At 39.8% G+C, this 18,303-nt stretch overlaps 2 protein-coding genes and 1 long non-coding RNA gene across 5 annotated transcripts in view; 2 read left to right on the top strand and 1 right to left on the bottom strand.

The window, feature by feature from the left end:
* Positions 1 to 6,609, top strand: part of DPP4 (dipeptidyl peptidase 4) — an 83,384-nt gene extending 76,775 nt beyond the window's left edge. The window contains exons 24-26 of the mRNA XM_053665143.1: positions 2,804 to 2,876; positions 3,143 to 3,216; positions 5,397 to 6,609. Of these exons, the coding sequence (XP_053521118.1) occupies positions 2,804 to 2,876; positions 3,143 to 3,216; positions 5,397 to 5,498 (249 nt within the window). The 3' untranslated portion in view covers positions 5,499 to 6,609. The remainder of the gene's footprint in view (positions 1 to 2,803; positions 2,877 to 3,142; positions 3,217 to 5,396) is intronic.
* Positions 6,610 to 9,330: 2,721 nt separating this feature from the next.
* On the top strand, positions 9,331 to 11,167 carry LOC119045639 (uncharacterized). Its single transcript, XR_005081829.2, has 3 exons — positions 9,331 to 9,391; positions 10,410 to 10,542; positions 10,997 to 11,167. It is a non-coding gene; the product is annotated as an uncharacterized LOC119045639 (long non-coding RNA).
* Positions 11,168 to 13,269: 2,102 nt separating this feature from the next.
* The window catches only part of SLC4A10 (solute carrier family 4 member 10), a 273,304-nt gene continuing 268,270 nt past the window's right edge, over positions 13,270 to 18,303 (bottom strand). For all 3 annotated transcript variants that reach the window (XM_037140408.2, XM_037140406.2, XM_037140407.2), the window contains exon 26: positions 13,270 to 15,145. The gene's annotated coding sequence lies outside the window, so the exon portion shown is untranslated. The remainder of the gene's footprint in view (positions 15,146 to 18,303) is intronic.

Below are 18,303 nucleotides of genomic sequence, written 5' to 3'. Positions count from 1 at the left end.
GTTTCAGTGTTAAGTCTCAGTTGTACGGCTCAGGGAGGTTGTAGGAGCAGCTTTTGCTGTTCAAGTTGCCAAGCAAGGAAAGACTGCGAGGCTTTCAGAGGTGAGGTGAGGGGACACCAGCGTATATCTGAGTCAGGTCTAGGTGTTCAAGTGGGCTGTTTCCTGCGGGCAAGGAGCTCTATGCAAGGTGGTCGGAAACTAGGTGGAGGACACAGCAGTGCTGCCAGCAGGGCTGGCAGAAAGGGTCAGGCGGAGGGCTCTGAAGGGCACCAGGGCCTGGGCTCAGATTCTTAATGTTCACTGTCGGGGCTCAAGCCCCAGCCTCTCCCGTCTCTGGCTTAGAATCCTACCCTGTCCTTTAGGGAGGTCGGTTCGGATCCTTTTCCTCTCTGAAGGGCAGAAAACAGCTCAGGCTTCTGTTGCTGCTTTAGGCTCTGCCTCATGGGCACGGTCAGAAACCGTGCCTGATAAATCTCACAGGGCTTGCAGATCAAGATCTCTTCCAATTAATTCAGTCTGGGCACAGGAACCAAAGGGTGCCCATTGTATCTGTGTACTCCGAATTCCAGGAGAATTAATTAGCCATTTATTTCCTGCTGCTCCGTTGCTGGAAGACCAGATCACACGCAGCGTAGGAAGGAGAAAAGGCTCTGTTGTCAGACTTTGTGTCCGGCCGTGTCGCTTCCCACGGATGAAACCTGGTGCGAGTTACATGCTTCTGAATCTTGTCATCTCCACAGAGAAAGCAGAATCTCACAGGAATGTTATGAGGATTAAATAGAGCAGTGCTTCTATAAATTTATGATGCTCAGCACAGTGACTGACAGAGTAAACAGTAAATGTTAGCTACTACTATTACTAGTGGCCTGGTGTATGTGTTGAGAGTAGGCAAAACAGATCTCGGTACATTTCGGAATAAGAATATTTCATTCCACCTACCCCAGCTATTCCCACTTGCCTCTGCAAAACTGAGCAAAATATAGTGAATGGCACAACAGAGGTGCTTAAATTTCTTTCATTTATTCATTTGATTAATATTTAACACTGTATTAGATGCTAAGGATAAAGTGATGAACAACAGAGACAAATTTTTTCTCATGGATATTATCGTTTAAGGGGTATTTCACAAATAAATACTGGTGGACTAGATGAAAAAAGAATGAGTGAATGGAATAATGAATGGGGTAATGTTGGGGTGGATGGATGGATGGATGGATGGACGGACGGACGGACTCACGCAGATGGATTTATCTGGGACTTCTTGCCAGATAAAACACTTCTTTAAAATGAAGTAAAATTAAAATGTTACTTTTCACAAGTCCTAGGTGCTGACCCCTGCGTGGGTCAGAAATGGGTCAGAAATGCAATGTGGTCAGGACAAGTGGGAACCAGCCTGGTCAGGAGCAGGAGGGCATGTGTTCTAAGCTTTCCCGGACAATGCGACTTTGGGAGCGTCAGTCCCTGAGACACGTTGGTTACCTCTGTCCTGAAAGTTGTAGACAGAGTGTCTTTTCTCCAGAAACACTGCGTCACAGTATTCTCACATCAGTGTCAGTGATTTTACCTAAACGGGGTGGGGGCCCACGTCTCCTGACTCCGACTGCTGTAAGGGAGTAAGAGGAGTTGTTCTCATTCCCATTTTATGGAAAACAAGGCTCAGAGCCCCGCCTGTCTCCCAGTGTACAGCTCGCTGATAAAGAACTTGAACAAGCACTTGACCTTAGCCCCGTCCAGCTTCCTGCCAGACAACCAGGGTTCCCATCAGAAATATTAAGTTGGTGCTGGTGTTCGTTAGGAAGATGTCTGTAAAATGCAGACCTTGGCTTTGGTTCACCAAGATGCTGTGGGACTGGCTGGATGATGCTAACCCTGCAGCGAGGGCTCTGGCTCTTCCCTCCCGAAGAAGCAGACTCCAGCTCTGCCTTCCCAAAGGCACTAACATGTCTATGTGACACTTACCTTCGTCCCAGCTTTGTAGACATCTCCGAATGAAGATCAGATGACCAGTTCCATACTTTCAAAGGCTTTTTCATCCCAGACCCTACCCTCCTTCTGGGGCCACAAAGCAGTCTTCGACAAGCGGACTGCCCAATATTTGCCCCTATTTCCCTGTCTGATTTGGGAACAACTTGCTCCAATTGCAACATATTCCCCAATACGGAATGAATCAGACAACAACCCACTGATTTCCAAAGGTGGTTCTTGATCCTTTTCACCCATTTCCCCTCCCATATGTTACATTTGCCTAGATTTTAAACATCTGCTCCCAAAGAGGTATACTTGCTTCTCAATCAGAACCTAGCAATGTGGATCAAAGTTCATGTGACATATTGCAGAGTATGTTTAGTTGCAAATGCTATGTACAGGCTCTTTGAAATGTATCATGTATGGCACCATGTGACACATGGTTGCCATGGCAATACACTTTTTGGCTGAACTACAGCATAAGCCCATGGAACATACATTGCTAATATGAGACTCTGCCCTGTGCTAATGCATAGGGCACAGCCAGGCTAGGATCTGGAACTCAAGGGGTTTTGCATGCAGCCTGGGCGGCAGGTACCCTCTTCCTCCATGTGCAGGGGAGACGTGGCATCTTCCCACTCCAGGCCTGTCTCCCAGGCACAGGGCACGCTATGCATTCTGCCATGCATGCAAACAGCATTTGCTTGAATATCGGTTTGCTATATTTTGTATCAAAGGGGGCCCCAGCTGAAAACATTTTATTTTGTAAACTGAAGTGAAAAATCAGTTTATGGCAGATCTTTTTTTGAATAATGACATTCTTTTTTCCCAATTCCAGAATTCAACAGTCATGAGCAGAGCTGAAAATTTTAAACAAGTTGAGTACCTCCTTATTCATGGAACAGCAGATGGTGAGTTTCAGTTAATTAGACTTTTTAGTATCACAGACAGGTTTGCAATTTCACTACTGACAAAACAAAAGCATGAGGGGCAAGACTGTTACATCTACTTCAATAAAACAGTGTTGCTTTCCACAACTCACTTGTCTTGGGCTAAATGGGATGCTGAGTCCTGGAACTTCAAACAGCCCCTTTCTTTTTATGCCTTTCCCACCCTTCCATTATCGGAAAACTGGAGCTGCTATTAGTGACTTTATGTTTCCTTTCTCTCTCTGCAGATAACGTTCATTTTCAGCAGTCAGCACAGATCTCCAAAGCCTTGGTGGAAGCTGGAGTGGATTTCCAGGCAATGGTACAGCAAAACTTTGCGCAGGGGGAAGGAACTTACTTTCTGATGGGTTCTAGTTTCTCCTCTTTGGCATACTCTGCCCCACAGAGGTCTCAGGAAACAGGAGAGGATTAAAAGGGATTTTATACTTCCAGTGAGAAGTTGGAGAAGTGATCTCCTGAGCCACAGGCAGAGTCGTGCTGAATGACATTAGAGAGTTGGGAGCTGGAAAGCACAATATTGCACATCCTCCGAGTGTCAAACACTGTGGTGGTTCAGTGTTTGACTGACGTGGTGGTTCGGTCAACCTGTTTTGATTCCAAAGTACTCACTTACTCTGTAAGTGTGTGGCAGAGTAACCCTGATGTGAAGCCAGCATAATAGCCCAATTCAAATATGAAAATCCATTTCTGTCCAGTATGCATTACTGGCCATTCTATCAACCGTGGGATATAAATAATCATCACACTTCAGGTTTTGTGATTGCCATGTTATCTTTTGTGGACCAGCCACAGGCAGTAAACAATTAGACTGTTTTATAAAGTCAGAAGTGGCTAAAGCAGCTGTTGCCTACACAGAAGGAGGTTTCTAGGTATTAAGTGGAATTCATTTTCTGCACTAGACATTTTCTGATTAAGAAAAACTATATACACGCATATGTGTATATGTAGGTGTTTGACACTAAATGTTTTTGTGTAAAATGCTGTCTTGTCTGTATCAGCTTGAACAGCCACTTTTCCTCACTCTCTTCAAACACACACACAGCTCTGTGCTCAGTTCAGACAGTGCCTGGTCATTCAACACCGCAAACACCTGCTAGACATCCTCAGGGTCAGATTCACAGAATAGGTTGTAGTTCATTTTTTCACTATTCAAAGAAAAGACATACTTTAATGAAGCAATTTTTAAAAGTTAATTTATGCCTCTGTAATATATGTTTGCCTGGCCATGACGTTCCAGTTGCTAAATGCTGTAGAAGTCGATACAGTCTTGCCTCAGGGCGTCAGCTCCCTCCACACGAATGTCACATGTAGGGATCGAAAGAAACTTCTGGTGAGAAATCTCAAGTGTTTGAAAATAATACATTTGACTTCTGACTTCACTTATGTTAAACATTTATATGGAATACTAAAATAGATTTTTCTAGCTCCTTACTGACATATATTAGGAAAAATTGCCGTTTAAAAACTTACTTTCTTATTCATTAATTTTAGAAGGGAGGGAGAAAGAGAAAAAAAGATCAGTTTCTTGTTCTACTTGTTTACGCAGCCACTGGTTCACTCCTCTCTGTGCCCTGACAGGGGGTCTAACCCACAACCTCGGTGTGAGCACTGGGACAGCGCTCCAACCACCTGCGCTGCCTGTCCAGGGCCAAAATGAACTTTTATTGATTGATTGATTTATAGATTTTATTTACTGGTCGCTTCTCATATGTAACCCAACTGGGGACCGGACCTACAACTCAAACGTGCGCCCTGACCTGGAATTGAATTAGCAAACTTTTGCTTTGGGAGACAACACCCAACCACCTGAGCCGCACCAGTCAGGGGCCAAACTCATTTATTTTATCTTACTCATATAGTTTATCTTACTACAGTGCAGGAGAAATTCGACACTGGATGATATTAAATTAAAATCAGTGAGCTCACCCTGGCTGGCATAGCTCAGTGGATTGAGCACGGGCCTGCGAACCAGAGGATCGAGGTTCGATTCCCAGTCAGGGCACATGCCTGGGTTGCAGGCCAGTTCCCAGTGGGGGACCCATGAGAGGCAACCACACATTGATATTTCTCTCCCTTCCTCCTTCCCTTCCCCTCTAAAGATAAATAAAATGTTAAAAAACAAACAAACAGTGAGCTTAATAGGATAAGCATCCCTCCTGTGCTTGACATGGTTTTAAGTGTCCTTTGATTCAAATTTGAAAATGGATCTGGGTATTTTTATTAGAACATACATATCTTTAAAGCACTGTGCAGAAAAGCCAAATTCACAGTGAGTTCTCTCAACACCTTCTTCCGAGGGACAGAACAATGTGCCCGAGAAAAGGTCTGGGGGAATCAGTCACCCTGTTGGATTGTGTTTCAATTCATACACTGATTCAGGAATTAAAACATCCTGTTGTATTCTCTGCGTGCTCATTTGAATTGATTGGGGGAAACAGACAACTGACTTTCTAATTCCGACCCTTTTCTTTTCCTCTCCAGTGGTACACGGACGAAGACCATGGGATCGCTACCAACGCTGCACACCAGCACATATACACCCACATGACGCACTTCATAAAACAGTGCTTCTCTTTACCTTAGCGCCTCTGACAGAACAGCATGCCACTTGAAGTTCATTTGTCAGTTTATTACAAAGAGCCACTTTGTTCTCCGTATCTTAAAACCACACTGTCAAGATGATCTTTAACAAGATATTCAAATCAAGAAATTTAACGTTAGCTTTGTTCCCAAATTTCCTATCTAGAACCCTAAGCAGGGACTACTGTCTTTGCAACGGATTATGGCCTTACAAAAATTTGAATTACTCGGTCTGGTTTTATTATTTAAAATCATTTCTACATCAGTTGCTGAAACAACTATGAATTGTTCTTTGGGGAGTTTTGCATAGATTTCCTGGCAGCATTTCTTTTTCTAATGGACTAGTCCAAACCTTGTTTTCTTTGAAGAAATGGCAAGATGTAGGCAGTGATATCACTGAAGTGGGGGTGAGCAAAGGCCGAGAGGGAAAGCCGCAGGGCATGGCCGGGAACCCAGAGCCAAGCATGTTGACCTGAGCAGTCTGCCGTCAGCTCCTCCCAGACCGAGCTGTTCACAGCCAGAATGGCCGTTTTCTGACAAAGACTATTCAAACTGTCTCAGGAAATCATCTATGCAAAGCATTCACTTCTGAGTAAAACCACAGCAGTTGAACGGACTCCAAAGAAATGAGAGAGAAACTGCCATCAACGCAGGCCGCCTGGGTGCCAGTAATGGCTGTAGGTGCTACAGAAACACAGCAGGGGGGATGGCAAAGCATTTTAATCATACTTTAAAAATCGCCGATGTTCCCTCCTGAAAGAGGCAGCTTGGAGTTAGGAGGTGAACATCAGCTTGCCCTGTTAAAAGACAAAAATATTTGTATCATAAATCCTAACTTAAAGGAGTCCTTGCATCCATTTTCTTATTTCTTTGAGTGTCTTAATTAAAAGCATATTTTTATGCCCTGCCTGGTGTGGTACAGTGGACTGAGCACCGACCTGAAAACCAAAAGGTTGCTGGTTTGATTCCCAGTCAGGGCACATGCCTGGGTTGCAGGCCAGGTCCTCAGTAGGGAGGGTGCACATGAGAGGCAACCACACATTGGTATTTCTCTCCCTCTCTTTCTCCCTCCCTTCCCCTCTGTCTAAATATAAATAAATAAAATCTTTTTTAAAAGAATATTTTTACTCCTTGGGCTTGTTTTTAAAAAGTAAACTATAAAGTTCTGTATTACTATTCCCATTCTACATACTGTAGAATTGCTAATGGTCATTTAATAAATGAGCCTTCATTTTTTTCAGAGGTAATGAGTTTCATGTCTCGAATCAGACCTAAGTCACTTTGGCATATGGACACATTTGTCCAGAAAGTTTCTCTTATTTTGCTTGTTAGCCAAAACAGCCTTGTAAACATGGTGATTTCATTTCTTATCAAAAATAGATACATAGAAATGTGTTAAATTAAGCAGTTCATAGGATTCTTATCCAATTCATATATAATTTCTGTTACCATATGTTTATCTATATGTACAGCTTTTGAAAAAAACAAAATAATTTTGGTTATTTATATAGTAATTCATAATTCTATTCCAGGTAACTATGATGAGGCTCACATTGTAAGAACAAATATCAGTGATATCTACAATAGCATCTTGGTAGCTCGGATGGATCAGTAGAATTAAAGAGAGTCCAGTTAATCACTTAAGGCTTTGACCACTTTAGGATCACACAACTATATCACTGAAAGCATAGATTTCAGAGGCTGACTTTAGCTACCAAAGTAATGCCTAGATAACTGAGAAAACATGACGTTTTGCTTAATTACTTGCAAAATGTCTTCATTTTTAAAAAAATTGATTTTATAAACTTAAACTTAGCTTCAGACCATTTGCTGGGAAAAGTTATTTCAGACAGAGTGAGCTATAGTATAAATATCTTAAAATGGAAGAAATGGGAAAAATCTGTTAATTCAACATTAAACTGATGAGTCATTCATAAGAATGGACAGAGGATTGTGACATTATAGCTTCAACTATCTTTCCGGAGCACGCCATGCAGTAGCTTCACTTCCAAGTCTCAAATCCCACTCATCCAATGGAATTATAAGCTGACATTCAAACCCTGTAGGTCTCTTGTTACAATTTTATTTCTTGATAGAATTCAATCATAGTGAGTAGTCGTACTGATTTTTGCAAAGTTCTATATCCAGAAGAGTAGTCATAGAGCATATGTTCACATCATAAAGCAAATTAAATAGAAATTTTATCTTAACTGAAATCATACATTGTACAATATCACATATTAATAACACCATTGTACAATATCTGATAATGTACGATGTCTGACTTGGTATTATTATACAAGTCATGTACAATATCAAAACTAAGAATGATTGTTCTTTTAGTGTCTAAACATGCTAAATATTTTCTCTGGGAACCAGAGATAATAAAATAATCCCAGCATATATTTTTTGCATAATTAAGATTATAAATGATAATAATGTGCCTGAAGTTAAAGTAGATTTCATTTGACCTTCCGAGGAGAAGCTTTACTCTCCAATAAGAGTGTTAAACTAGCATTTTGGAAAAGGAAGTTAAAGAAATTGACAGCTTAGAGGTAAATTTAGTCTGCAAGTTTGAAACACCCAGGAACTAATGATGCTGTAAGGTGTGGACTTGCCTGGCGTAGACAGCTTCCGTGGGCGCGTGGGCGCTGGGACTCCTTTCATGAACAACCTGTTGGAGAGCACCAGCAGCCAGGAGTGCATGCAGCAAAGGGAGGGGGACCACTTCACCTCTCTTCTATGGATACAGTTTGTTTTTTAAGTTTGGATCAAGCTTTACAGAAAATCACTTTAAAAATTATGTTTGAACATTTTTGGTTGGAAACCTTGCTAAAATTATTGCATACCTCCACGCTCTTTAAAATAGCAGGCATAGAATTTAACTCAATTTATCCTCAATGACTCAAGGTCGTCACCATCAAGATCAATGAATACATCAGCATGCTATTCTAGGTGTTTCCTTTCTTAGTCACAGGTGCTCACTGGGGATACCAGTGCCACCACTTGGCATCTGCTGATTTTGCTATAAGTTGATGTGACAATTCCAATTTATAAATCTACTAGATTTTTACAATATTTAAGATTTCATAATCTCTGAATGTAAAACATACCAAAAACACAAGAATGCCTTTTTTAAGAGTGCAAAGTGAAAGAATTTTTTTCTACTGAATTGTGACAGTTCTTTTTAAATACAGCCTGAATGACCTGGAGGGTGTACTCAAGGTTTCTGAGGGACACAAAGGTTTGAGAATGGGAGATGAACACATTAATAAAGCACAATGTCACTATCTATAAGAAAAGCTCAGAGGATAGTATTAGTAAGACCAATGTCATGCTCAGTAGAAATTTATCATCTTTCTGAATGTCACTTTTATATGATAATATTTAAGCCCAAGAATTTGAATAAAAAATGTACAGTTAAATTGAGAAGAAAATCTTTTCTTGTAGTACAGACTTTAAACTTCAATGAAGTCTATCAAAATTCTTATTCTATATAATCTTTCATCTGAACAAGCATCCCAAATTTGTGAGATATTTAAAACACAAGCATAGTGAGAAGTGTGACTCATCAAACAACCAAAACACTAACTATTCCATTAAGTTTCTCCTGCCCAAAGTCATGATATGTGTGACTCATAAGCAAGGGAATAAAAAGGATTTTATTGAGTAGGTCTGTTTTCCAATGTTAATCACAGCTATACGAGTGACAAAGAAAATGTAATATAACTGAAGAGAAATATTACACATCTCAACCCAAGTCTGGTTGCATGAGCTAGAATTGAGTGCCCTGTTAAATGAGGAAGGCTTCTATACCTCGTCTCCTGCTGGAGACACGGGATGCAGCAGCTGAGGTTACAAGGACATGGGTTAGCATCTCAGAGCCACCATTTTCGGTGAGAAACATTTTAAAGACCATTACTTAGCTTCCTTGAATCCCAGTTTCTGAATTTGAAGTGTGTGTATATATACACACCATATTTTGCCATGTATAATGTTCACCTTTTTGCCCAAATTTTTTAGGGAAAAATAAGGATGTGCATTATTATTGGGTATAAAATTACATACCATGGATATAATAATGGATATAATAATCCTGTGTATAATGTGCACAAAAATGTGGGCATGCATTATACACAGCAAAATATGGTATAGTCTGTTCAGAAGGTATCCAGCCATGTAACATGAAAAATAAGAGACATTTATTGAAGAAGATACAAGATACAAGAAACATTGTACATGGGACAATGATACCTCAGTCTCATTCAAGGTAGGCAACTTGGGACCTCACACAGTCCTCCCAATCGCAGTCAGCTGTCCCACTGTATTTTCCTGAATCTCATCGATGGTCTGAAATCTCTACTCTTTCAAAGGTGATTTTAGTTTTGGGAAAAGCCAGAAGTCACAGGGCACCAAATCTGTGCTGTATGAGAGCTGAGTACTTGGGTGATTTGATGTTTCACCAAAAAACTCCTCAAGGGACGTGATGCCTGAGTGGGCACACTGTGGTGTTGAAGCTGCCAATCACCAGTTGCCCATAGCTGTGGCCTTTTGAGTCATCCAAATAGTTTTTACAGAGGAATGTTCAAGCTTAACACAGAATTTGATGCAGATTCACTGCTATATTCACTCAGTCATTTTGAATGTGACAGCCACACAGTACACCTGCTCATTCAGTGCATCTACCGCCCCCACTGACTAGTACAGTGAAGTCATCATTTTTCACGTGTGTGCATTCCAGTCCACTCTCCTTGGCTGCCAGGTTACATACATGTTGTACAAACCATTCTCATTATATTAACAGTGGCTGGACATTTTTCAGACAGACCTTGTCGTATATATGCTATATGTACTGCATCTGGCATTGTATCTTATGCCTGGCACCTTCCTTTCCCCTTCTCTCCCTCCCTCCAGTCACAACTATCGAGCTGCTTCTCTCAGTCTGATGCTCCGTAAACTGTACAGGATTTCACTCGAGGCTTCAGTGTGCGCAGGTGCTAGACACACCTTCAAAAAGAAGCATTTATTTCTGTGCCAATACTAACATGTAAGTGAGAATCCTTTTTGGATCTTTAATCCTTCTTAATAAACTGATCTTCTGACACCCTGGACTTATAACTCTTGTAACTTATAACAGCCTTTGCTGGTGGATAAGATCACAGAACTAGGCCCTGAAGAGTTACAAGGGAGGGGAAAAAACACTATTCCTACTTTCAGGGAGCTATAAACAAACGACAGAAGTAAGTCACACGGCAGACATCTACGACTGCACCCGTCCTTGATAGCAAGATGACACTGACCCAAAGCTAAGTCTGTGGCAAAAATGGATGTAATGGAGAGAACGAAAGGATGGGCAGAGGGCGGGTGGTGTTGGCCCAGACGAGCCAGATGTTGCTGAACTTTGTACTGGATATAGATTTCTTTCGTAGTCTCAGGATTACTGCTGATATGCTTTTCAGAACTTTTTTTTTCAAATAAAACCTAAGACATTTTATACACAGGAGTTCTCTACATAAAAAGATTTCTAATAAAGCCACTGTGTCTGGAGTGACTAATTAAGGACCCAAGGAGTTTCAACCTCTGGAAGTCATCCTGGGAGCAGCATTCCTGACGAAGCAGTTCCGCTTTTTCTCCACAGTCATCTCTACAGAGCTGCCAGACTAAACTTCCCAAAAATCCATGCCTCCCCATTACTTAAAACTCTTAATGAATAAAATTCAAATAACCTAATACAGAATTCAACATGATTGATGTTTTCAACTTGTGCTCGTACCTTTTCTTACAGGTCTCCTCTACCCTCCTAACACTCTACCATATCGGGCTGTTTGTTGGCTTCCAAATATGCCATATACTAAATATGTCAGGATCCGGTTATAACACATACTTTAATTCTTTGTTTCATTTTTATTTCAATACTGACACATGATGGGGAATCTCTGCAGTTCTTGGAGTAGGTTTCCTGTCCCATTTCCATCCTAATTCATACGCTACCTCATATAACATTTTCCTCAAACTCTGCCTTACTCAAAGTTCCATCCTTGAATTATTCACTGCTTTAATCATAACACCAACTTAGCTATGTTGTCTGCCCTGCCCTTAAAAGCAAGCATTGCAGTGCCATTTTCAAAGTTCCAGCACAAAGGATAGGGGGCAATGAATCAATAACAACTGAATTAGAGTAACAGTTGTACCAGTGGGCTATAGCTTTCTAGGGAAAACATCCAAAGAGATCTCAAAAATAAAGTATTACCAGTAACCTGGAATGTTGGTTTTCTTCAAGGAGACTGATTACAAGTAGTCTTTCAAAGAAGGTACTTAGAGAATCATTATATTATCCAAATTACACTCATAAAATTTTCAAGTGGTTGTCATCTCATTTCATTCTATTGTGTGAATATATGAGATAAATATTTTGGAAAATATGGAGAGCAATCTTATAATAATAATAATAATATGATCAGGTGCCCAGGAGCACTAAAGTTAAACAGAAAGAAGCACGTCAGTGCAGATAACAAACTCACATCTATCAACAAGTGAACCTAAAAACAAACTAAGTAAACAAGTAGAACAGAAAGAGAATCACAGAAGTGGAGATCACGTGAAGGGTTATCAGTGGGGAAGTGGAAAGGGGAGAATGAGAGGAAAGTTTCGGGGAATAAGAAGCACAAATGGTAGGCACAAAATAGACAGGGGGAGGTTAAGAATAGTACAGAAAAAGGAGAAGCCAAAGAACTTATATGTACGATCCATGGACATGAACTAAGGGGGGGGGATGCTGGTGGGATGGGGGGTGCAGGGCAGAGGGGAACAAAAAGGGGAGAAAAATGGGCCAACTGTAATAGCATAATCAATAAGATATATTAAAAAAGAAAAACTGGGCCACACTTTCAAGAGCCAAGAAAAATTCTCTAAGATCTAGAGATCACATTGAAGTATGAGTTGCTTGTGGCTTGTCAGTGGGAAGTTTCTATCAGGCTACGTATGAATTTAAACTACACTGAGGAGATATTCAGATTATATCTAGGAAAAAGCTTCCCAATATCAAAAGCTGTGAAACGGTAGCAATTTCAAAGTAAACTCACAAGTCAAGAGAAAAATATTAACCCAAATGTTCTGAATGCAATTATCTCGCCCACAGACAGCCAGATGGCTACAAGAGAATAAGGGTCAACTGACCTACTGTGACAAACAGGGAGGAGACAATTTTAGGAAATGCTTTTGCCACAGTGGGTAAAAACAGAACTAAGAAGTTTCAATAAGGAGAAATCCTCCTAGTGACACTGGATGCTCTTACAGCTCACAGTACGCAACGCTGTGTGACCAGTACTGCTCTATGGGCAAAGGAAGGCGTACATTCTAATACAGCTCTCAAAATGTTCTGTTCATAAGGTTCATCGATACTCTTGAAACGTCTACTTTACCAAGTTTTCTTTATATCATGGGTGTCTAAATTCAAATATTATGTTCAAATAATCAAAATGTTCTACAGTGATTTACTGATTAATGCTACAGGGTAGAAAAGACAAAACACTCAGGTCACAATTTAAAATGTGCAAGAAAATTAGTTAGGTTAAATATTTATTTCCACATAACATTTCTTATTGTGAAAAACACAATATCCTAGTCACATTTACACATTACTTTGCAATAAATTACATTCAAGATAGTCACTAATTTTGACCAGGAATCTTAAATTAGAAGGAAATATATAGCACTACATTTTTTCCTATATTTTATATGATTTCAAAATATTAGGATTAACATGGGGTTATCATTAAGATTCACATGAAAACAAGATGACTATAAAAATACTCAGAATACAGAATTTCATTGGATATGATTGCTTAACAAACAGGTGATCATGTGAAGGTTTTATTTCACTATGATCATTTTGAACAGAATGGTTATTAATATATTAAAACACTGAGAGGCTGCTTATGGGACTGACTGGCATGTACAACTAGTTTAAATAATAAAACGAGAATGTTTATGATATAGTATCTGTATTATAAAATACACAAAGGCAACATATTAGAATGGAAAGTTTCTATATTTTCCCCTTGGCAATTATAAACACAGACTTTATTAACTGCATATTCTTCTTATATTTTTTAGGCTTATGTCCCATTAAATAAATGGCTCCTTAAGAGATTGTGATGGGAATTTTTCAGAAGGTATCAAAATGTTGAACCTAATGAAGGCTTTGTGATACTTTTATTTCCCTCATAAACTTAATCACAAGAGCATTTGTTTTTCATTGCTGTTGTTGCTCACTCTTCACACACATTATACACAGAATATGTAATTAATAGCTTTCAGGACAGGGCTTTGAATGATTATGAAATTGGACATTGAGGATTATAATGTTGATGATCACTGATCGTTATTAGGAAACAAGCGTACCATGAGACATACTCTTTGTTAACTTCCCATTCATTTAAAACAAAAGAAACACTGTATTTTTAGTAATGCTCAAAAATCCTTGACTTTTCTTCCTCTGGATAAGCTTAGTAAAGATGATTTCAAATGAACTGAAATATCTACAGAAGCTTTTCAAACAGAATCTAAAAATTTCATTTATAAGATTATTTTTTTTACAACATGCCTTTAATTAAAAAGTGGAAGAGAGCTTTACAGAAAGAAATGTCCCGAGAGACCTGCCAGTCTAACATCGGAACGTGAGGCGGGAGCAGCGTCAGCAGCAAACGACTTTTTGCAGCAGAGCACCTGCCCAGGAGTGGGGTTTTGCATGCAGAGACTCACCGTGGGTGTTCCACGGGTATGTGTGGGTATATTTATATATATAATAGGTCTATTTGGAAAATATCTGTTGCCAATAGGAGAGGAATTTAACAGCATATTCCTGATAAAGGGTTTTTGGAAAATCTCACAAAACTTGGTTTTCTAAAGCATTTCCATACAAGCCCAATATTTGATTATGTGAGCACAATTTGAATCTTATGCAAATACTACTTGACTCTTTGCATTCATGTCTGATTCTTTTAAACAAGTTGTGAATAGGTCTCTGTGTATTTTTTCAAATTTAAGTTTTAGTTACATATAAATTCTGAAGTATTAAATGTATCATATTAAATCAAGCAAGTGCATAAATTCAGTTATTAAAAAATGCTTTCCAAAGAAATTTTTGATTTGGGTCTTTTGAAATAAGTCACTAATGCTAAGCTATAAAAAAATAAGAAGACTACCTTTCAAAATTCTTCTCAGTGAAATTACCAGGTATCTTCAGGTCGCTACAAGTAAGAAAATACAAACTAGGTAAATATTACTTATCTCTTTAAGAAAGCTATTGCTCTCACAAAACTGACAATGAGAATCCAGTGTTTACAAATGCCCCCCACACACAAGCAATGCAGAGGTTCTTGCATTAGCTACCGCAGATGCTCACAGGGGTGCCTCGATGCTCAGAAGTTTAAACACAGAAATGGAACAAGCGGTGCACTACTTACAGTATGAAGGTGGGTTTGGGATGACAGACAGAATTTACAATACATGATCAAAGCAGTTTTATTAATAATTGTGGCACTCTTCTCAGATATTTGTAAAAAATAAATTGAAGATCAAGTCATAGACAAGTCTCCCTGTCAACACCTTTCTGTGAATCAGCTTTCTTCTCTTTTCGGCTTTCAGTGCTACAGGAGGGAGAAAAAGGAGACGTTTATTACTGAAATCCAGCATGTAGACTGTAAGATCTGTTTGCTCAGACGCAAAACCCACCAACCCCAAAGCAGCACAAGGGACCTTTGCATTGCTTTTTCATGCTGCAAAGCATACACAGATAGATAGCAACAATTAAAATCCTCTCTACTCAGTGAGATAGAGACCAAGAATTGCAGAAAGGGAGGAATTCAAAAATGAGACATTTTTAAAACTGTTCCAAAAGCATGCAAGATTAATACCACGGTTTTCATTTGGGCAAGTGAATCACCGCTGATTAGTGAAAGCTCCAGTCATGCCTTGTCTTAAGATAGTACTAACTCTATAAATGACACAACCAAGATGTCACAAAGCTATTTCTGGGCTCTGCTGCAAGTGGCCCGTCCTTGGTGCTTGGACTGGATCCTGATGCTCAGAGAGAACTGCGTCCTGGTCAGTAGGAGACACACCTCTGCAGGCCTGGAAGGAGGTGGTCAGCCTGCACGCTGCCCGTCAGACCCCTATGCTGCCTCTTCACAGGCGAACCCTGTCCAGCAAGGGAGCAATGTCTCACCTCACCCCTTCCAGCATAAACTCTGTCTCAAGTGGCTTCTATTTTATCTATTCTTCACTTAATTTTATTAATGAGCAAGCTGGTGATGTGACTCTCCCATTTTTATCTTCTTTTTACTCAGTATCATTTATTTTTCCTACTCTCATGTTGACAGTTTTTATGTAAAATTCGAACAATGCGCTCCTATGCACAAAGCTCACACCAAATGTATGTGCTCCCAGCAGGGCAGAGTGCTCACCCCCCAGCAGTTCCAGCCCAGGGCAGAGCCCTCCGTATCTGAGCTGCTCTGCATCCCACTCTGTTGCTGGCAGCCCCTGAGGACCTGAGCTCGGACTGCCCAGGCATTGATACTGCTAACTTTTGCCCTTAATGTAGACTTAGGAAATAGTTGCTGGTGGGGAAATCCTGGGCTTTATAACCTTCTCCAAGTCGTAAAGTGACAGTTGAAACCCTCTTTTCCACGGGGCCTCCTGTTCAGGTTTTATAATGGTCAATAACTTAGACACATTCTGAGAGCGTGTTTTTTAAATTGTTTTTCCTCCAATTCAAGCTAGAAACAGCCCTTCTCAGTTGTCACCACCACCCGGCACCATCAGGTAAGAAGTGTCGGAGCTTCTGCCATCAGTGGCATGCTGCCAGCGCTGAGAGCTGGTGTGAGTGAGCGTCGATGGCGCTCAGGTTTATGCCTGCCACACTTCTTAGCACACACTACTTACAGGTCAGAGCGAAGCAACTTTTCTCCCTTCTCTTCTCTCTTTCCATGAAAAGAGTTGACAGTGTGCACATGATGTGTTGAGAGCCTTAACTCTGTATTTTTAACTTCTCTATCTAAATGACTCACTTTCTTCTACTTTAAGTTTCTTTCCTATGACAAGTGTCTGCTGCCCCACTTCCAAATTAGCTTTTCCTTGGGCTCTACCTGACTCTAGTCTCATCTGCCAAACAGAGCCAATGAAAAGGGCCAGTAGTGGGCAGTGAAGGAAGCCAGGGGCTTGGAACAGAAAATTGCATTCAGTTCCCAGAAGCTAAGAATGAGCTGTATGACTTTGGCTGGCCATTGAACTTCACTGGAACTTTGTTTCCTTGTCTGGAAATTAGTTTTGACTAGGTGACCAAGTTTGCCTGTAGTTTGAATGCCAGGCTTCTGAGGCTGATATGCTTAACTTTAATGAACTCTTCTTGTCTTTGGAAAGACAGAATAGCAGATCCTCTCTGTGGGAAACTGAGGGGACAAAAACACACTGGCCCCCACACATGCACAGTCCTGTGTGCTAAATGTACTGCTATACAATCTTTCGACAAGTGAGCACGTTCCTCATGCACGATTAGTCACCAAGGGTGGACAAAGAGACTCAGAATGTCGACCTGACTCACAGACACGCTTCCTCCTGACGACCTGCTTTGTTCATACTGGGTGTTTTATTACAAAACCACTACTGATTACAACTGGGGTTTTTCTTCTTTAAAAACAGTAGTTTGGGTATTAAATTAGATTTCAGCACGCTATGAAGCAGAAATTTTATAACCACATCATAGTACCTCTAAAAAATATCAACTTGAATTTTCTTACTATATGGCTATTACTCTGTTCCTTGTTATACTGATTTTCCTATTGCTTATCAGTTCTACATTTTCATTGTTGTAAATAAACAACATATATTTATTAACTATATACCATATCTATTATGTATTATAATAAACATGCATTGTCATATATTGCTATTATGTGCCATATATATGGCATGTATCATATGTTTAATATAATATGTATTATATTAAATAGTATTCTGCAAAGACCAAGGGATACAAGATGGATGAGACAGTGTCCTTGACCTTGAGGAGTTACAATTTAAAATTAAAGAAAGTAATATTTTAAGAGACAGCAAACCCTGACCCACCACATCCATGCTGCTAAGCGATCTTGAAACTGTTATTTTTCAATAACACCAAAATAGTTCTTATTAACAATATCAACCAAAAAGTTATGATAAGGCCTAGCAAATCAAAGGAAGCAAGAGAATCCAGCATAGAAGAAGTTAGTGAGAGTGGGGGTACATGAGGGAGCAGAAAGAATGTCCCATTCATGGGTTCAAAATAAATGTCAGTCATGAGAATATGTGGAAGATTTGAGACTGTTGAATGCTTCTTACAGTATCAAATGGATCCTCAGTGCAAACTCTGTCTCTGGTTTTCTTTGGTTCAAGCAAAAGTTTTTGTGTCATGATATTTTAGGTACTCTTTATAGTAAACAGTAAAGTCTAATATTGCTTTTCACTAGAAAAACCTAGTTGTTTGAAAAAACACATATCTAGATTACTTTAGACAGTAGATTAACTCTAGTGAACAAAGTAACATGCTTTAAGCAGGTCTAGTGTTAAAGGTCATCCTTTATATTTTGATATAACCACTTGTGTTTTATTCTTTGAACACATGTTCCCACTAGCATTAGATTCAAACTGCTGTAGAATGAAAGTTTACTCATTTTTTATCTTTAGATGTGATAAAATCTGTAGGTTTCCATGTGGAAAAATATATCTTGGCTAGTGGTAGGTCTCTCGTTTTCATAACTGGAAAATGACA

The sequence above is a fragment of the Artibeus jamaicensis genome, unplaced genomic scaffold (assembly GCF_021234435.1).
Source record: "Artibeus jamaicensis isolate MK-2021 breed Jamaican fruit bat unplaced genomic scaffold, CSHL_Jam_final contig_391, whole genome shotgun sequence".
NCBI classification, from domain to species: Eukaryota; Metazoa; Chordata; class Mammalia; order Chiroptera; family Phyllostomidae; genus Artibeus; species Artibeus jamaicensis.
The sequence above is the reverse complement of the archived record's forward strand: the minus strand, read 5'-3'. Positions and strand labels throughout refer to the sequence as shown.